The 17,295-nt window shown below is 34.6% G+C and overlaps 1 protein-coding gene across 5 annotated transcripts in view; it reads right to left on the bottom strand.

Moving 5' to 3' along the window:
• Nucleotides 1–452: 452 nt before the first annotated feature.
• Nucleotides 453–17,295, bottom strand: part of MIS18BP1 (MIS18 binding protein 1) — a 66,056-nt gene continuing 49,213 nt past the window's right edge. For 4 of the 5 annotated variants that reach the window (XM_031950959.1, XM_031950961.1, XM_031950960.1 and 1 more), the window contains 7 exons: nucleotides 11,633–12,533; nucleotides 10,900–11,069; nucleotides 9,695–9,855; nucleotides 7,176–7,318; nucleotides 6,218–6,305; nucleotides 4,944–4,995; nucleotides 453–3,622 (listed from right to left, as the gene is read on the bottom strand). In XM_031950959.1, the coding sequence (XP_031806819.1) occupies nucleotides 3,519–3,622; nucleotides 4,944–4,995; nucleotides 6,218–6,305; nucleotides 7,176–7,318; nucleotides 9,695–9,855; nucleotides 10,900–11,069; nucleotides 11,633–12,533 (1,619 nt within the window). In that variant the 3' untranslated portion in view covers nucleotides 453–3,518. The remainder of the gene's footprint in view (nucleotides 3,623–4,943; nucleotides 4,996–6,217; nucleotides 6,306–7,175; nucleotides 7,319–9,694; nucleotides 9,856–10,899; nucleotides 11,070–11,632; nucleotides 12,534–17,295) is intronic. The other variant, XM_031950962.1, reaches the window with a different exon arrangement.

Here is a 17,295-nt window from a genome sequence, read left to right as displayed (position 1 = left end):
TTTCCACTTCTTTCAACTGGTCTTCATGACATCTTCCAACTCTCTTATTTTCCAGGTCACCTTCTGGTCATGTCATACCTTATTCATAACTAAACTTATGTTCAGAACTGCACAGTTCTCCAGATGTATCTTGAGTAGGAAAAAGAAATGGTCATTATTAAGCACCTACCATATTATGTCAAACACTGTGCTAAACCCATTTACAAATTTATATCTCATTTGCTCCTCACAACTTTGGAAAGCATTACTATCCCCATTTTAGTTGAAGAAACAGAGGCAAATGTTAAATGATTTACCCATGAAGTCACAGTGACTGAAGCTAGATTTGAACCCAGGTCTAACTGCTGTACTACTGACCTGGGGCAAAGTACAACAGGCCTATTGTTACCTTATTATGATTACTTTCTCTTTCAACATAGTCTAAGACAGCATTTTATTTTTTTGTCTGCCAAAACATACTACTGTTGATGCAAATTGACTGCAATTCAGATACTGTACTTGTGAACAATTTTTTTTTTAACACAAGTATATGACTTTATATTTATCCTTATTAATTTTCAATTTATTTGACTTGGCCTGTTGATATATTTTTAGGTCACATCATCCAAAGTTAGCTACTCTTTCCAGCTTTGTCATTAGCAAATCTGATAAAGATTCCTTCTGTTGAACAGCAAAAGTCCAAGGGTAGAGGGATTCCCAGGGTCTTGCATTAAAGACATTTCATGTGGACATTTGACTCATTAAAAATGATTCTTCTGAGTCCAATACATTCATTCCAAGTTCATGTAACTATTTTCATGTGGTCCATATCTCTTCATCTCATTAACAGTCATAGCACAATAGATCAAAACTAGCTTAAGGAATGGAGCTGTGATTACACTGGTTTAGGAAGCCTCTGGTAAGGAAATTCACCAATGCAATCATCCACCTCTGCAGAGGAAGAATTGCCTAAAGCACTGAAAGGCTGGTTTTCTCAGGGTCACATAGCCAGTACATTTCTCTGGAGGGACTTGGATCCAGATGTTCCTAGCTCAGAAGCCAGGTCTTTCTCTGCTATGCACTCTGCATACTATGCACTCTGCATACTATGCACATGCCAAAATTATTCACCAAAGATTTTAAGATAGTTCACATTTTTTAACCAGAGGAAAAGGATTAATGAAATATGGGAAGATAATTTTATTAAAACATTTGTAGATCACGCAAATAAGGGGGAAATTCAGATTTGTTAAGGAACTTGGGGGGGGGGGTTGTAAACAATATGCTACATAATTCTCATACATGAGAACTTTAGGTCATTGATTGGAAAACAAAATATTTTAAAATTCTGTACAATCCGGACTCACTTGTATTCATTTTAAGAAGCTTTAGTTATCTCAAGGATCTCCAAACATATTTTCCTGTTTAACTTAGTCTTGGAGCAGGGTTTTAGAAGATACATTTGGAGCAATAGTATACCATGAGTTGCAACTTGTAATTCTATTGACTACTCTTCACTGTAATCTTAATGTGACTGTAATGGGCTGGTCTAGCTACATGGTCTTGGTACCAATGCATTCCATTAATGTCTGGAGACCTCTGCTAGTTTGCTGTAAAACCTCATTAGGCTAGGTAAATTCTATGCAAGGGTTGATCTTTGAAGGGATGGTGACTAAATTACTACAAAATCAATTTTAGAAATTTTGTTGTTAATTGCTTACTAGCTATGTGACCCTGGACAAAATCACAATCCCAATTGCCCCCCCCCCCCCCAAAAAAAAAAGTTATTAAATGTAAAGAATTTGGTCAATTTCCTCTTTCAAATTATTCCTTGAGATCCTAAAGTAACATTAATTCGGTATCAAAAATATTTTACAACTGGTCAATTTTGGGAGATAGCATGGCATATTGAAAACAGGCCTGGATTAAGAAAGGCAAGCCCTGGGTTCCAAACCTTCCACTAATTTGGTTATGTGGTCTTAGGCAAATCATATCACATCTGTTCCTAAACCTCCAAGTGTCTTGTGAAGTCTCCCAATTATCTGGAAGCTCCCTTTAGTGTCTTCTATAAAATTTTCATGCCACATAGTCCTTTTGTTTTTGCTTCATGATATGTCCAAATTTCATTCAGTGTCTTAATTTGTAGGTAATTCCATCATCCTATTTTAAGGGATAATAATATTACAGAATAGTTATCACATGTCTATTTTATCCTTTCTCTTCTGGAGCTTCTATACATCCTACAACCTTGCTACTTATTAAAGCCTTTTCTTGAAGATGATGGAGAAAAGGAACTCTGAGGGGAAAAGTTCTTTGTTTTTTTTCTACTAAAAACCATGGGAGATTTTCCCATTAGTTTGAAACTGCATAAGAAAGGGAACTGTTGGAACATTACACACTTCCCACTTCAAATCTAAACTATCGAGCCTGCTGCCATCCGATATCAGGCCAAGTCAAAATAACACCAACAAATACAAAAACCTTAGAGCTTTATTTGTAGAGCACTAAGTTGGTTGTGCACTTGAGGTGGTTGAATATGGGTTGTAACTTCAAGTGATGATCTCTATGTCAATTTCTAAAATGACAAAATAAATGGAAAAATTCTTGTTTAAAAAAAGCTAGTCTGAAACTATTAGTAGAAGGAAAAACCTGAAATCTGAAATGAGTTCACATAGAAAACTATAGTCCAAACTTAAACCTGGAACATAACAGATAATATTCTAATTAAATATAAATTAGCTTAAAGCCTTGGGGGTTATTATTATTTTTTTTTAAAATAATTTTATTTAGTTATCTACTGTTGGGACTCAGGTTCACACTCAAATATAAAAGTGTTAAGAGTACAACAAAAGCTAGTATTTGAGTCCAAGCATCAAACTAGTAACTATAAGGAAATTTATTTTGGATTGTATGAAATCCTCATATTCTGTATAAAATTGGAAAAAATAAATGAACTGAAGGCAAAAGAAAATTATATCCCAGAAAGACAAAAGCAAGTAGAACTTCCAATGTTAGTATAAGCTAGACCCAACATTCTGTGAAACTTATATATACACACATGGACATGTATGCTATTACAAGGTTTCTATGAAATTAACCCAAAAAAAAAAGTCACTACGGCATTTGGTGAGAATTTCTCAGGGCCTAGGGATACAGATTTTTCCTAATATACATTTGAAACATTCATAGAGTAAACAAAAAGAGTTGTCAAGTATATATACATATAAGCATATGTATATATTTATATATACATATATAAAACATCAGGTAAAAACAATCACTTATAAAAAGTATTTACAAAGAAAAAAGCTTCTTTACATTTTTAGTTAGATTTTCATGTCTTCTGAATATTAGCAAAGAAAGTAGAAAAAAATGCTTAATTTGTACACTAAACAGAAAAAAGTAAAAAAATTAACATTTATATAAAACAATCTCACAGAGAAAATATTGGCATTTCAAATTAATACAAATGCACTGTACTTTATATACAAGTGTGTGTTATGGTGTTAAATAAACTCTGGAATTTGTGTGTTCTGACTTTACTCCCCAGGGTCAGAGTTGGAGAAATAATCATCTTGTTCTTCTTCATCAAAATTCAGTTTTGTAGTATGACTGAAGAGTTTTCCAATATCAGGTTTAATTCCTGTAATTAGAAGTTTTAAGAAAAAGGATGAATACATTTTATAAATGAAAAGTAATTTAAATAAATATAGCAATAAAAATTTTTAAGAAATAGAATGATAAATCTGTCAAATTGAGAGCAGCAAATTAAGGTTAATCCAAATAAAGGTTTGTATACTATAGAGCTGTGCCATATATAGTAAAAAAACATAGATCACAGATTCAAAGGCTCTCAGAATTAGAAGAATCTCATTTAGCTCACTCCATTGATGAACAAAAACTCCTCTACTACATATCTAATAAAAGGTCATCCAGCCTTTACCCAAAGACTTCCTGTGTCTTGATTAAAACTCTAGATTTGATCCAAAGTTCTATCCTGTCAAGATCTTTTTGGAACCTAATGCTGGTCAGTCAAAATGTTAACTAACATCTTAGCTTTGTGTTAGCAGCAAATTTAATAAGAATGCTTTCTACACCTTCAATTGAAATGTTAATTAGTACAGGGATAAATTCCAATCCTTGAGAGGATTTCACTTGTGGCCATTCAAACAACTTAAGAGTATTTTACCACTTAGTCCACATTTCTCTCATCACCTTTGCCACAAGAATAACAGTATGAAAAACTGTCAGATGTTTTATAGAAATCTAGGTAAAACTACAAGATTTCCTCAATAGCCCAGGGATTAATAATAACTATCCAAAAAAAAAAAAAAAAAATCCAGTAAGGTTAAATGAAGCAAGCTCTTGGTGATCATCACTTCCTAGGCTTACACAATGCAGTCTATAATTTTGTCAGGAATCCCAAGCCAACCTTATTGAACTGGATAAATCAATTTTTCAGTCTGTAGCCTCTATTTCCTTCCTTTTTGAAAACTAGGACTTTTGCTCTTCTCAAAGAACATCTGTTTTTCCATAAACTTTCCAAGTTCACTTAACAAGTTCAAAAGTCACATTTTCAAGTTTTTGATATGTAATTCACCTGGGCTTGAAGACTTCCAGTCATTAAGGATAGCTAGATAATTCTCTTACTATGTCCCTACTTATTTTAAATATCAATTCTTATTCATGTTTCTTCTGTCCTTTTCATTTTAAAGATAATTTTCCTTGTCAAAGAAAACAGAAGCAAAGTAAAAGTTAAGTAAATGGCTTTCATCCATTATCATTATTCATTTCACCAGCTCTAAACAGTGGTCCTTAACCCTTTTTATATCCTCATTTTCTCCCAATATTTGTGAAAAAACAAAAACCAAAAATCATCTTAGTATTTTTACGTTTCCTTATCAGTTTGAACTTATTCTAATTTAGTACTTATTTCATACAACACCGTATGAAATATTACTGACCTTTGTTACACTGAGCTCTTCTAGATGTTGGAGTTGTAAAATCAGATCCAACCTAAAAAGAATCACAAAACTTCCATTGGAAAGGACTCCAAAAAGGACTCTAGATGAAAAGGCCATCTAACCCAAATTTTACCTGAATAAGAATGTATTCTTAGGACACATACTCAACCAAGTTTTTTGCACAAAGACTATTAATGAATGGTTTACTACCTTCTGAGGCAGCCTATTTATTTTTTATTTAATTTTTAATAGTTTCCTCTGTTAGGAATTGGTCTTTATCTGATTATTAAATTAGTATACTCTGCTAAATTTATTGTGATAAACAGATAATATAAGGTTAATTATACTGGCATTCATAAACTTATAGTAGTTAGTTTTCTGAATATATAAACTGCTTAAATCCATTAAATTAATTGATGCCTTAGAAGAGTTAATTCAGCTTCAACTTAGTGTATTGGATTCATTAACTTTATTCAATAGGAACTTACAGAAGTCATTATTTTAATGATGGTTTGAATAAAAAGAGTAATCTTAAATCAAGGACCAATATGTTAAAAGTAAAAAGCTGCTGGTATAGAGCACTACATTGGAGATAAGCTCTTCCACTTTTGAGCTTTATCAAAATCTTTGTCAACATCAAACAGTATTTGTAAAAGATGGAAAACAAAATCTAAGGCATCAAGATTTATTAGACTTTCAATAATTGTAAGGCATTTTTAGGTAAAACAAAGTCTAAAAGCAGTCAGGGTAGTTCTAGAACCTGAAAAGCATTTTGAGATCAATGAGGCCATTTTATTTCATTTTATATGAGAAAGCAAAAGGCCAGAAAGTAACTTGCGAAGTTGGTGGTAGATTGCAGGTCACAATGTGAGTTAATGGTAAAGTCAGAACTAAGACCCAGGCTCATCTAACTTCTATTTTAGTGTTTTCCCTACCATGTATCACAATGATTCTCAGCTTAAATGAACAACATTCATGTTTTCTTTTTCTTATCAAAAAACCAAAAGATTTCATTTTTCATAGGAAAAAAGGTTTTTTAGAAAAATATGAGTTTTGTTTGCTTGGTTCTTAAGGTATTGACTATGGGCTTTTTTTTTTTTTTTTTTTGTCATACTAAAAGAAGCTCAACTAATCTCAAATTGATTTCAAAACCACTTATGCCATAAGTATGACTCAAAGTCACAAGAAAGCTAGGGTCTCTGAATCCCATAGCACATAACATAATGAATGAATGAAATTAGAAGATTAATAATAATAATAATACTAAATGTTACCAGTTTCTTCTTGACATTGGCCCACACAATACCTCCATGAGTTTTATTATCCTTTTGCATCTGGAACACATATTTATCACAATCTTTCCTGCAAAAAAAAAAAAAAAAAATATGGCATTTCAAATGAATAAAGATAACTCATGAGGTCTTATTAGATACAAAGCAGGTGTTAAATCCACATGAATTTTAAATGTTTTCAACTAGAGAATCAAACTTTTCTCCCCATTTTTATAAAAGCAAAATATTCTTAATCCCATAAACCAAATATTTAACTCAGATTCTTAAAAGCACCTATTTTCACATAGACTTGCAAAAGCAACTTTTAGGAAATGACAATATCCTTTGAACGCTCAAACTTAATAAGCCTTTATCAAGTGTGTCTATATATATATAGTTATTTGACAGGGCAGATACTGTACCAGGTGCTAGAGTCTTTAATAGCTTTACATGATTTGCCATGGTTACCAAAAAATTAGTGCAGCCTTATATTCTTATTAATAAAAACTTAACATCCAGAACAAGGACTGCAATAGTCCAACTGTGCTCTGCACTGGTCAGTTAATAACTAGAATATTGTGTTCAATTTTGGATATGGTTTCATAAGGTACACTGAAAAACAGGAATCTTTTAAGGAAGACAACTCTGATGACTACAGGTCTTAACATTTTAAAAAATTTACTTTCTATCATGATGAGAAAACACAAATAACATAAGTGCCTAGGAAAGCAAAATTGATCAAAGAAACACCAATATTACAACAAAAAAGTACTCTGATAATTTAGGTCAAATGTGGGAGAAAAAAATCTTGTTTGACCTTTATCTTATCAATTGACCTATGTTATCTATATAATTTACTTAAGTTGTTTATGGAATACAAAAATCTTATTTGTTCTATTATTTTTCTTTGATAGTTTTTAAAGACATATTATTCCCAAATACAGGAACAAACATATATTACCTGTTTACAGATTCCAGCATGCCAGGACTGACATGTTGACACTGGGGGGTTTTTGCCAAAGGATAAATAACTGAAGATGGAGTTGTTGGATCTTTGTCCATATGTGGGAAATCATCATCCTGACTGACTTCAAAATTTGGTAACTAGAAAAGAAAATGATAATGACTCATTCATATATCCCTTTCTTATTATTAAGAAACTAATGATAAATACATAACTAGAAAAGGTAATATGGCATGGTCACATAGTGAAAACAAGAGAGAGTGGAAGGATGATCCCAAACAACTTTGGAAGACCTGAAGCCTCTGATCAAACACTGCCCACCTCTGGAGAAGGAGGCAAGAGACTAATATGCTGAATATATGCAGTTGAGGGAGAGCCTTGTGGGGCAATAGCCAGAGACAATGCCCAGAGCTTGAGAGATGGAATCTCTTATTCATAACAACCAAGAGGCCAATATCAATGGTTTGAAGAGTATATGGCAGGATATAAGGTGTAAGAAGTTTGGAAAAGTGGGAGGGCCTAGATCATGAAGGACTCTGAATGTCAAATTGAGCATTTCTGTATTTGATCTTGAAGGTAATAGGGAGCACAGAGGGGTAAGGGGATGGATGATCTGATCTGCACTTTAGGAAAACCCCTTTGGTGGCTGAATGGAGTAGACCTGAGGCAGACAGACTAATTAGCATTAAAGCATGACTCCTGTGTCGTGAGATTGAGGGACTAGGAGTAGTTGCTCTCAACAGAAACAGAGAAGTTGGGGAGAGATGTTTTGGACATGTTCAGTTTTAAGATGTCTCCTGAACATCCAGTTCCAGATGTCTTAAATACAATTGGAGATGGGAGACTGGAGATAGCTGAGAAGACTCAGAGCAGCAGCACAAGTAGATTTGAGAATTATCAGCATAAAGATGGTAATTAAGTCTTTGGGAGCTGATACAATCACCAAGGAATGGAGTACACAAAGGGAGAAGAGAAGGGGATCCAGGAGAGAATCCTGAGGGATGAGGGATGCCTATAGTTAGAGGGCATGATCTGCATGAGGATCTAGCAAGTAAGATGAAGAAGGAATAGGCAGGAGGAGAACCAGGAGGAGAGAGTGGTATCCTAAAAACCTAGAGAAAAGAATATTGAAGAGGAGTGATCAACAGTGTTAAAGCAGAGAGGTCAAGGAAAATGAGTATTGAAAAAAGGCCATTGGATTTGGCAATTAAGAGATTATTAATTCTGGTGTTAATAGTAAGGTTGGAAGAGAGAAGAGATTAAGTGAAGACATTTTAGCTATAAATGGCAGAAGAGATATAGCACAGATAGTTATGGGGGGATTAAAAGGAGTGGGATAGAAAGCTGTTCTGTAAAACTAACCAACTCCTGAAATGAATCTGTGGACCATATATACTGGTCCATAATCAAGTGTCTTACCTCTAGCATGTACTTCCCGTGTATATAAAAATATGCTGCCTGAAACACTGTGATTTCTAGTAAAAGGGATATATTACATTCTGGTTAAAAAGTGCTCAAGGAAAATTGCCACTGAGAAAAATTATTATTAAGCAATAAATTATTTAGGTTAACTTTTCTAACCTGCAATTTGTTCAGAAGAATGCATAAATTTCTCTTGAGTTAGATACATGTAAAATTGAGGATTCTTGCTTTAGGAATTTGTTTTGGGGCTAAGAAGAGTCATCTTTGGGTCAAAATCTAGTAGGAGAAAAAGAGTTCTCTTTTTCTCTTCAAGCTTGAAAATTCCCTTTCCCCACCCCCCACCCCCTACAGACAGAGGAAATCATCAAGCTCAAAGTCACTTTTTATTTCATTATCTTCTGTCGTCGGAATTATTTCCTCTTGAGAAGTCAAAGCATATGTCAGGAAAAGAATAACTGGTAATAAAGGTATACACCAGAGGCTGCAACCCAAGAAAGCACAATATTGGAAGGGAGAATCCCTGGCAAATCCTTCTGAAAATTGCTTCTAAGCCCAAGGTGGGGAAAAAGAGTGAGAATGAGAGAGTGAGAGTGAGAATGAGAGAGTGAGAGTGAGAGAGAGACAGAGAGAGAGAGAGAGAGAGAGAGACAGAGAGAGACAGAGAGAGAGAGCGCACGCGCAATTCTCACACATGCATATAGAGATTTACAATGCACAGATGGTAGTAACTAACATTAGTACTTTTCTTTAAGTACCTCCAATTCCCAAATACATGCATTATAGCAAGCCATGGTAGACTTGATTTTCAGTAATCTGTTTTAGCTATGTCTGTTGCTTATCTGTGGTTGGCAAACTGCAGGTCAAATCTGAACAACTGTTTTTATTCAGCTTGAGAGTTAAGAATTAGTTTTTACATTTTAAAGCAAAGTTGTGTTGGATTTAAATGTATAAAAAGCATTCTTAGCTAGCTGGCCCTGCAACAGCTATTTGTCAACCCCTGCCCTTGTCTAAATAGTGCCAAATATTAATTGCATATACAAAAATCAAAGTTTAAAGTCATTTAAAACGCCATCTTTCCTGTTTAAAATAATTACCTGTATTCTTTGATTATGCAAAGGCGATCCACTGAACATATCATCATGATCATCCTTAGGCAGCTGTTCTAGGAAATCTCTCATTTGCTGTTTTCTTTTTAAAGTTCCCACTCTAGCAGTTATCCTTACAGGCTGGTTTGTATCAGTATCAACTCCTGGGCCTCAAGATTCATGCAAAAATTTTGGTCAGAATGTGATCAGTCATACTATTTAGTAAGTTAGTAACTTTAATAAAATCTAAAATTTGCATACACATAGAGTAAATTCAATTTCTGATGACTTGCTGCTTCCTTAAATACATTTATTCTCTATCTACACTTGGTATTCTACTAATTTTATGGGCCTGCAATTGGGGAGTTAAAAGGCAGAAAAGTAAGACTGTGTAGGACTTCAGTAAAGAAGTAGATATCAGCAAGAATGATGTAAACTGTATAAACTGTAAAACACTAAGTAATTACCATTGATTGTTATTATCATTACAGAAAGGGAACAAAGCTCAATAGGGTTCAGATGTTTTAAGTTGACAACTAATTACCACCAGAAAACCACTAAGTAGCTGGCTAAACTACTGATTTCACTGTGGTATAAAACATTAAATTATAGTAAAGCCATGAAGTAAAGTTTGACTATCATCAATACCCAATCAGTAAAAAAATAACTGAGTGCCTACTTTGTGTGTTAAAGGCAAGGGGTACAAAAAGAAGACAGTTCCTGACACCTGAAGGAGCTAACAGTCTAATCTATTTTTATACATAATGCATCTCTTTAGACATCCAAGTAATTTGGAGGGAGTGATTTTCCTATCATGGGGGAAACTCTGGCTAAACTCTAGTGATCCCACAATGCCTATAGCTACATTAAACAATAGACCAGACCTTCAGATGATTTGTGAACCACCATCTTCCTGGATTAGTATATACAACTGGGACTGATGCTAATGAGAAGAGTCCTATAGAGAAAACATAAAACTAAACTAGGCTTTAAAAATCAACATGCACATATTAGCTGCTCTCAAAAGTCCCTACCAGTTACCAAAAAGAAAGATTTCCAGAAAATGCTTTAGCTTTAAGAAAACAGGAGTTAAGAATCAAAACAAGAAAAATATACATTTAGATACAGATTTTCCAATAATGCAAATTCATAGCTAGATAAAGATTACCCTATGTGATCTGCCCTTTGAATCTACTGTTAGACTGTAAGGTTACCATTTGAAACTTTGGGACTAGGTATTTTCTTCACGGCACGTTTCTGAGAGCCCCTTCCTTGTTGCTCTTCCATATGTTTCTTCTGGGATTCCTCTGCAGTCCGAGGACCCATAGCTGTGGCTACATTCAACCAGAAACCATGTTTTTGTTTTGGCACAGATGACAAAGCCCTATGGAAGTACAAAACCATATAAGATTTTTAAATCTAGAAGTTTAGTTAAAGTAACTAAAATTCAAATTAGTAAAGATGAATGAGAATTATCAAAACTTCAAGTATTGTGTCAGTTTTCTAAATTAAATAAATAGCTGATTCTCTCCCTGCCTCAAGAAAACAATTACAACCTCTCAACTAACTACATTTCACTTAATTCTTTTTGTGTTTTCCTTAGCAGTAAAAGAAAATTAAATAGTCATGATTCCTTACAATAATCCATGGAAACATTTAGTATACTTCTCTTTTCTTTTCTATTGGATATTTTAAGATTTTCCTAACAGATCCAATTATTAACCAACCCATTAAGCATCTTTGGAGTCCTAAAATTATCTTTCTCTGCCTAGGACAAGCACAGTATCCTAAATATATATATTACTCTGTGAAAAGTTAGCTCCAGATTTTAATGTACCATAGATGAATCTCACTATGATGCTTTCTTTGATTCTATTGTTTTTTTAATTTAAAGTACCAACATTTTAGGGAAAAGACTCAAAAAAAATATGAAATCAAACTACTTACCCTTGAAATTTCTGTAACTCCTTCTCAGTGCTATTATCCTCTTTAATTAAATCTGGAAAACATTCCAAAGGCTGCTTCTTTGTTTTTCTAGATCCCATTACCTCTGCTGATGAAAACTTTCTTCTGTTACCAATCTTCTGAATAGTTTTGTTGGAAGAAGGATTGGATTTCTTCGTCTTGGAATGAACATCTTTATCACTCTCTTCACTTTCATGTTCTATTATCACTGGGCTTTTCCTACTATCTTTTCTTTTGCATTTTGACTGGTCAATTATAGTTTCCTTGGTATCTTTCTGCCTTGTTTTCATCCCAACTTGAGCCTTCTTTTTGGATTCCTCTTCTGTTTCACTTTCTTGACTAGAGATCTCTGTCCCCTTGGTTTGAATTTTGTGGGATGAACTACTTCCAGGAGGATCAATTCTCTTTAGTCTTAATGATTTCTTTATCTTTCTCTCAAAGTCAGAAGTAGAACTTTGCTCCTTTGGAGGTGATGGCACTTTGATTTTCTGGTTAATGGTGACTGAAGCGTATATACCAGTATCTTCCTCATTCTCACTTTTGTATGCTAAGCCATTTCCAAATGTTTTTTCTAAAGACCTTAACAATCTGTTGTTTTTATTTTTCTTCAAGTCAGTTTTATTGCCATCATTTTTTACTTTATGCTTTGGCAAAGCAAGCTCTGAGATTCTTTTTATGGTGGTAATGGACAAATTATGCTCTCTACATTTTTGCTCCAATATTTTTCTAGAATTCATAGGTGTTAACATGACAGTAAGTTTCTTTTCTCTGTTATTCATACATTCCATTTTTTCTGTATCTGAAAGAAACTCTTCCCTTGAAGACTGTGTATCACTGGACTCAATCAGCTCTTGAGTGATGTCTTTAACTACATTCTTTCTTACTTTAAAAAAAAGTAATCATGTACATTATACATATAAATTTAAATTTAAAAAATTAAAGTTTTAATGTATTTTATAGCTAACAAATAAAATACATGAATCTTAAGAAGAAAAAGTATACTGCCCACCATTTGAAAGTAACACTATTCAAAACAACATGCGATATTGAACTGTTACCATAACACTTGGAGCAATACCCAAAAAAAGAAAATATTTTCTCTCTAATAAAATTAGACATATAATGTATCTTAAGTCTACATTGATCTGTACTAGCACTTACTTAGCATACTTACTTACTATGTACAAAGCATACCAATCACTACTAAAAAAAAAAAATTGATGACAAAGAACTCACATGCTAGTAGGAGACAAAACATGAGATTTCAGTTGCAAAGCAGATGGTAAGCTCTTTAGGGTACATAGCAAGGCAAATAGTAATTCATCTCCTTTAGTGTCATTTTCAATAATAAAATCGTATCAGTTTCTGATGATGAACCATGTGGATTATTACTAAATAGGTCAAAATAAATTCAATCTAGTTCTAAATTTTGTAATTAAAAATTATACAATATTTTATAAGAAATTCAGATTTACTAAAGCATATCTAATAGCTTGAAATGGACTTAGAATATGTTCAAAAGAAGTTGAAGGGAATTTCCCTTAATTTGTAATAGATATCGTTGAAGATGATTGTGAAGGGATTTAAGAACCCAACATATTTATTATGAATTTGTTTAGCAAAAGAAAAACTGAATAGTTTTGCCTTTGCCTCACCACGGCTATTATTTCCAATATAACTCAGTATCACTTCATCAAAATTTTCCGATATAATTTAAAACTTTTTGTTCATGTTTCATGGCCAGGCTGGCTCCTAGCTTTCCGCCCTATTTTTCTTCAGACTTCTGTGTAAGCTCATCCTTCACATCATGTTCAATAACTATGAGTATACCCCAAGTCTATGTTGGGTTTTTTTTTTTCTGAACTGTCTCACTTGGCAACGTCATCAGTCCCCTTACATCCAAAGATGACTCTCAGATCTATATATCCAGCCCAAGTTTCTCTGCAGAACTCTAGTCCCTCATCCCCAACTGTTTATATTTCAAATTTAATATATCTAAAACAGAATTCATTAAGTTTTCATTCAAATTCTCCCCTCTTCTGAACCTCTAAACTGCAATGAAGGGCCACACTGTCTTTCAGTACCCAGGGTTGAAATTCTGATGTCAGTCTTGAAAATCCTCACTCTAACACTCACTTGATCTATCCAATTCATTGCTAAATCTTGTTTCTATCTCCCACATGTCTCATGTATGCCCTCCCCTTTCTCTCCACTCACTTTGTTTAGGCTCTTATTACCTCTTGTCAGAAATACTGCAATAGGTTATTTAGTCTCCTGCTTCTTGGCATTCCCCAATCCAACACATCTTCCACAAAATTATCAGTGACTTTCCTAGTGGACACAACTTCATCAACACTGCTTGCTCACCAACTGCAGCAGCTTCTAATTATATAACTTATCACCCAGCCCCTTCCTACCTCTCTAGTCTTTGTACGCATCACTTTCCCCATATTGGCCTATTTATAGCTACTCCTCACACAGTAAACTCCATCTCGTTTTTATTCCGCTTGTTCCTCATAGCTGGCATGCACTCCCATTCACCTTTGAATTCTTGGACTCCACAGTTCCATGATCCAGCTTAAACACTCCCTTCTACAGGAAACGTTTCCAGCTGACTGTCTTGCCTCCTAAAACTACCTTGTACATGTTTTGTATATGCACCTATAACTACGTATGCTTCACACAGGAATGTAAATTCCTAGAAGAAAGAGAAAACTCCCAGAGCCAAGAGATGGAATGTCTTTTTTGTGGAACAAACACAGAAAAAGCCGGAACCACCGAATCACAGATGGGGAGTAAGGGGCAAGAAGGCTGGAGAGGTGGGAGGGGCCCTGAGGGCTCAACAGAACATTCGTAGGAGAATGAGATGATCACACCTGAGCTTTAGGAAAATAGTGACTGAATAGAGGATGGATTGGAGCATGAAACTTTGAGGGAGATGGACCCACCAAGAGAGTATTGTAGTAAACTCCAGACATGGAGAGATGAGAGACTGTACCAGAGTGGTGGCGGTGTCAGGAGAGAAGGGGATGCATCTAGGAAATTGAAAAGGTCACGACCACAGGTCTTGGCCACAGCTGGGATGAGGAGGAATGAGAAATAATGAAGCCTTGAAGAATATAGTCCAAGGCAATAGTCCAAGGAAGTGGGAGGATGATTTTGCCCTCTACAGTAACAGGTAAGTGTGGGGGGAAGGTTTACAGGGAAAGATTTCTTTTCTTCTTCCCCTTCCCCTCCCCCTAGAAAAAGAACATTTTTTAACAATATGAAGTCAAGCAAAATAGATGCTTCATCACAGTTCTTCTGGAACTGTGCTTATGACTACGCCACTTTTATATTTACTATTACCTGCCCTGGCTTTCCATATTCTGGAGATAATCTTTTTAAAAATCTAAGTTAGTCAATAGTTCCCTATACACAGAGTGATCTCTAGACAACTCCCTTCTTTTTCTGATCATCAGAAATTGTTTCTTTTTGTGTCTTCCGAATGTCCTGAGTTTTTCCTGAAGAACTAGTGATAGTGTTGGGAGGAAGGAGGAGAGGAGAGACAGAAACAGAGAGAAACAGAGACAGAGTGTGTGTTATTGAAGCATTTTTTTAAAATGCCCAAAGGGTCAGAAAGAAACAGATAAAGCAAACTGAAAGTAACATGTTGAATTTCTTATGTTTTTATTTTAAAAGTAAGATGTACATAGTAGATATGTGTGGCCTTTTTCTCTCTTCCATCTAGTACATAGAAATGTTGTTTAGGTGTTCATTAAATTCAAAATAAAATATAACTTCTTTCTGGGCTAACTTGCCCTATTAAAAACTTAAGTCTATATGGGATCCTTGAATCATCATCTCTCTAAATCTTTTGAAATCTGCTTTCTCAAATCAAGCATGTAAACACAGTTTTGCTTTCCTCTATCATTAATTACAGGAAGGAATGATCATTTCTCCCCACATTGTCCCTGACTACTTATATGTCAATAAAATAAGTTTCTTCTTTTTGGTAAGAATTGGATATAGGCTGTCAGTTGTCTTTACTGTAATTCCAATTTTGGACAGATGAAATTATCAAGGAAAGTTAAGAAATTAAGAACTTCCAAATTCTCCTCTAAACTATGCTCAAAAGGCTACAAAACTCTGCATAACCTTTGATCCAATAGTGACTGTGTCTACTGGGTCCATATCCCAAAGAGATCACAGAAAAGGGATCATCAAGGATTCACATGTACCAAAAATGTTTGTAGCAGTCCCATTTTATAGTGGCAAAGAACTGGAAACTCACCAGATGCCCCATCAGTTAGGGAATGGCTAAATAAGTTATGGTATATGAATGTAATGGAATATTATTGTACTATAAGAAATGATGAGCAGGCTGATTTCAAAAAAAAACCTGGAAAAGACTAACATGAATTGATTATGAGTTAAGGAAGCGGAACCAAGACAACATTGTACACATTAATAACAAAATTATGGGATGATCAATTATGATGGACTTGGCTCTTTTCAACAACAAAGTGATTCAAGGTAATTTCAATAAACTTGTGATGAAAATGCCACCACATCCAGAGAAAGAACTATGGAGACTGAATGTGGTAATTACAACATAGTATTTTTCACTTTTTTGTTGTTGTTTCCTTGTGTTTTTTCCCCCCATTCTCATGGTTTTTTCCCTTTTGATCTGATTTTTCTTGTGCAGCAAGATGAATGTGGAAACATGTTTGGAAGAACTGCACCTATATTTTATATATATTTAATCTAGATTGCATTGTTTAATCTTTCTTTCCTCTCAAAGAGAGCAAAGAGGGAGAAAAATTTGGATTACAAGATTTTGTAAAAGCGAATGTTGAAAACTTTTTTCATATGTATTTGGAAAAATAAAATATTATTAAAGATTTTAATAACCCACAAATTCTCTCCCAAGCAATTTAAAAATAATGCCTCCAAATAAATTCTGGAGTAGCAAAACTCACAAAAAGACAAAGATGAAATTATTTTCCAGCTCAGCTCAAGACAACTGTTGGAAAATGGCAGAAAAGATCTACAATGGAATCAAGAGTTCAGTGCAGTCAGGCAATGCCAGAGCTGGCTGAAAGAGAAGGGGTTTGGGACCACTGTTGAGAAGGACATTACTGGAGCCCCTCTGCTGGCACTGGGTGCCTAATTCTTGCACTATCATACTTGGATCTGGACTGCAGTCCTGCATTGTAGTGCCAGGGTGAGAAGAATCAGTACAACAAAGCTTGTGGCCGCAAGGATATAGGGACACTGGTCACAGTTCTAGGCCAGAAAAGAGTGCTTGTGGTCACTCAAAGAGCACAGGCCAGGAGAGGGGTAAATACATCTCTCTTTAGATGATACCACCTTGGAAGAATTGGAAACCTGTTATAACTCCTTGGGACCAGCTCTGAAAACAGCAGCTTGGGACAGAGTTCCCTCCATCACAGGAGCAGAGTCCCACTTCAACATTAAGTTAAAAACCAAGAAACAGGCTAGGAAAATGAGCAAAGAACAACAAAAAGACCCCCAACCATAGAAAGTTATTATGGTGACAGGAAAGATCAAAACACAAATTCAGAAGAAGATAAGTCAAAACAGTTACATTCAAAGAAAAATGAGTTGTATGCCCCCCCAAAAAATCCTGAAAGAGTTCAAAG

This window comes from Sarcophilus harrisii, chromosome 2 (assembly GCF_902635505.1).
Source record: "Sarcophilus harrisii chromosome 2, mSarHar1.11, whole genome shotgun sequence".
NCBI lineage: Eukaryota > Metazoa > Chordata > Mammalia > Dasyuromorphia > Dasyuridae > Sarcophilus > Sarcophilus harrisii.
The sequence above is the reverse complement of the archived record's forward strand: the minus strand, read 5'-3'. Positions and strand labels throughout refer to the sequence as shown.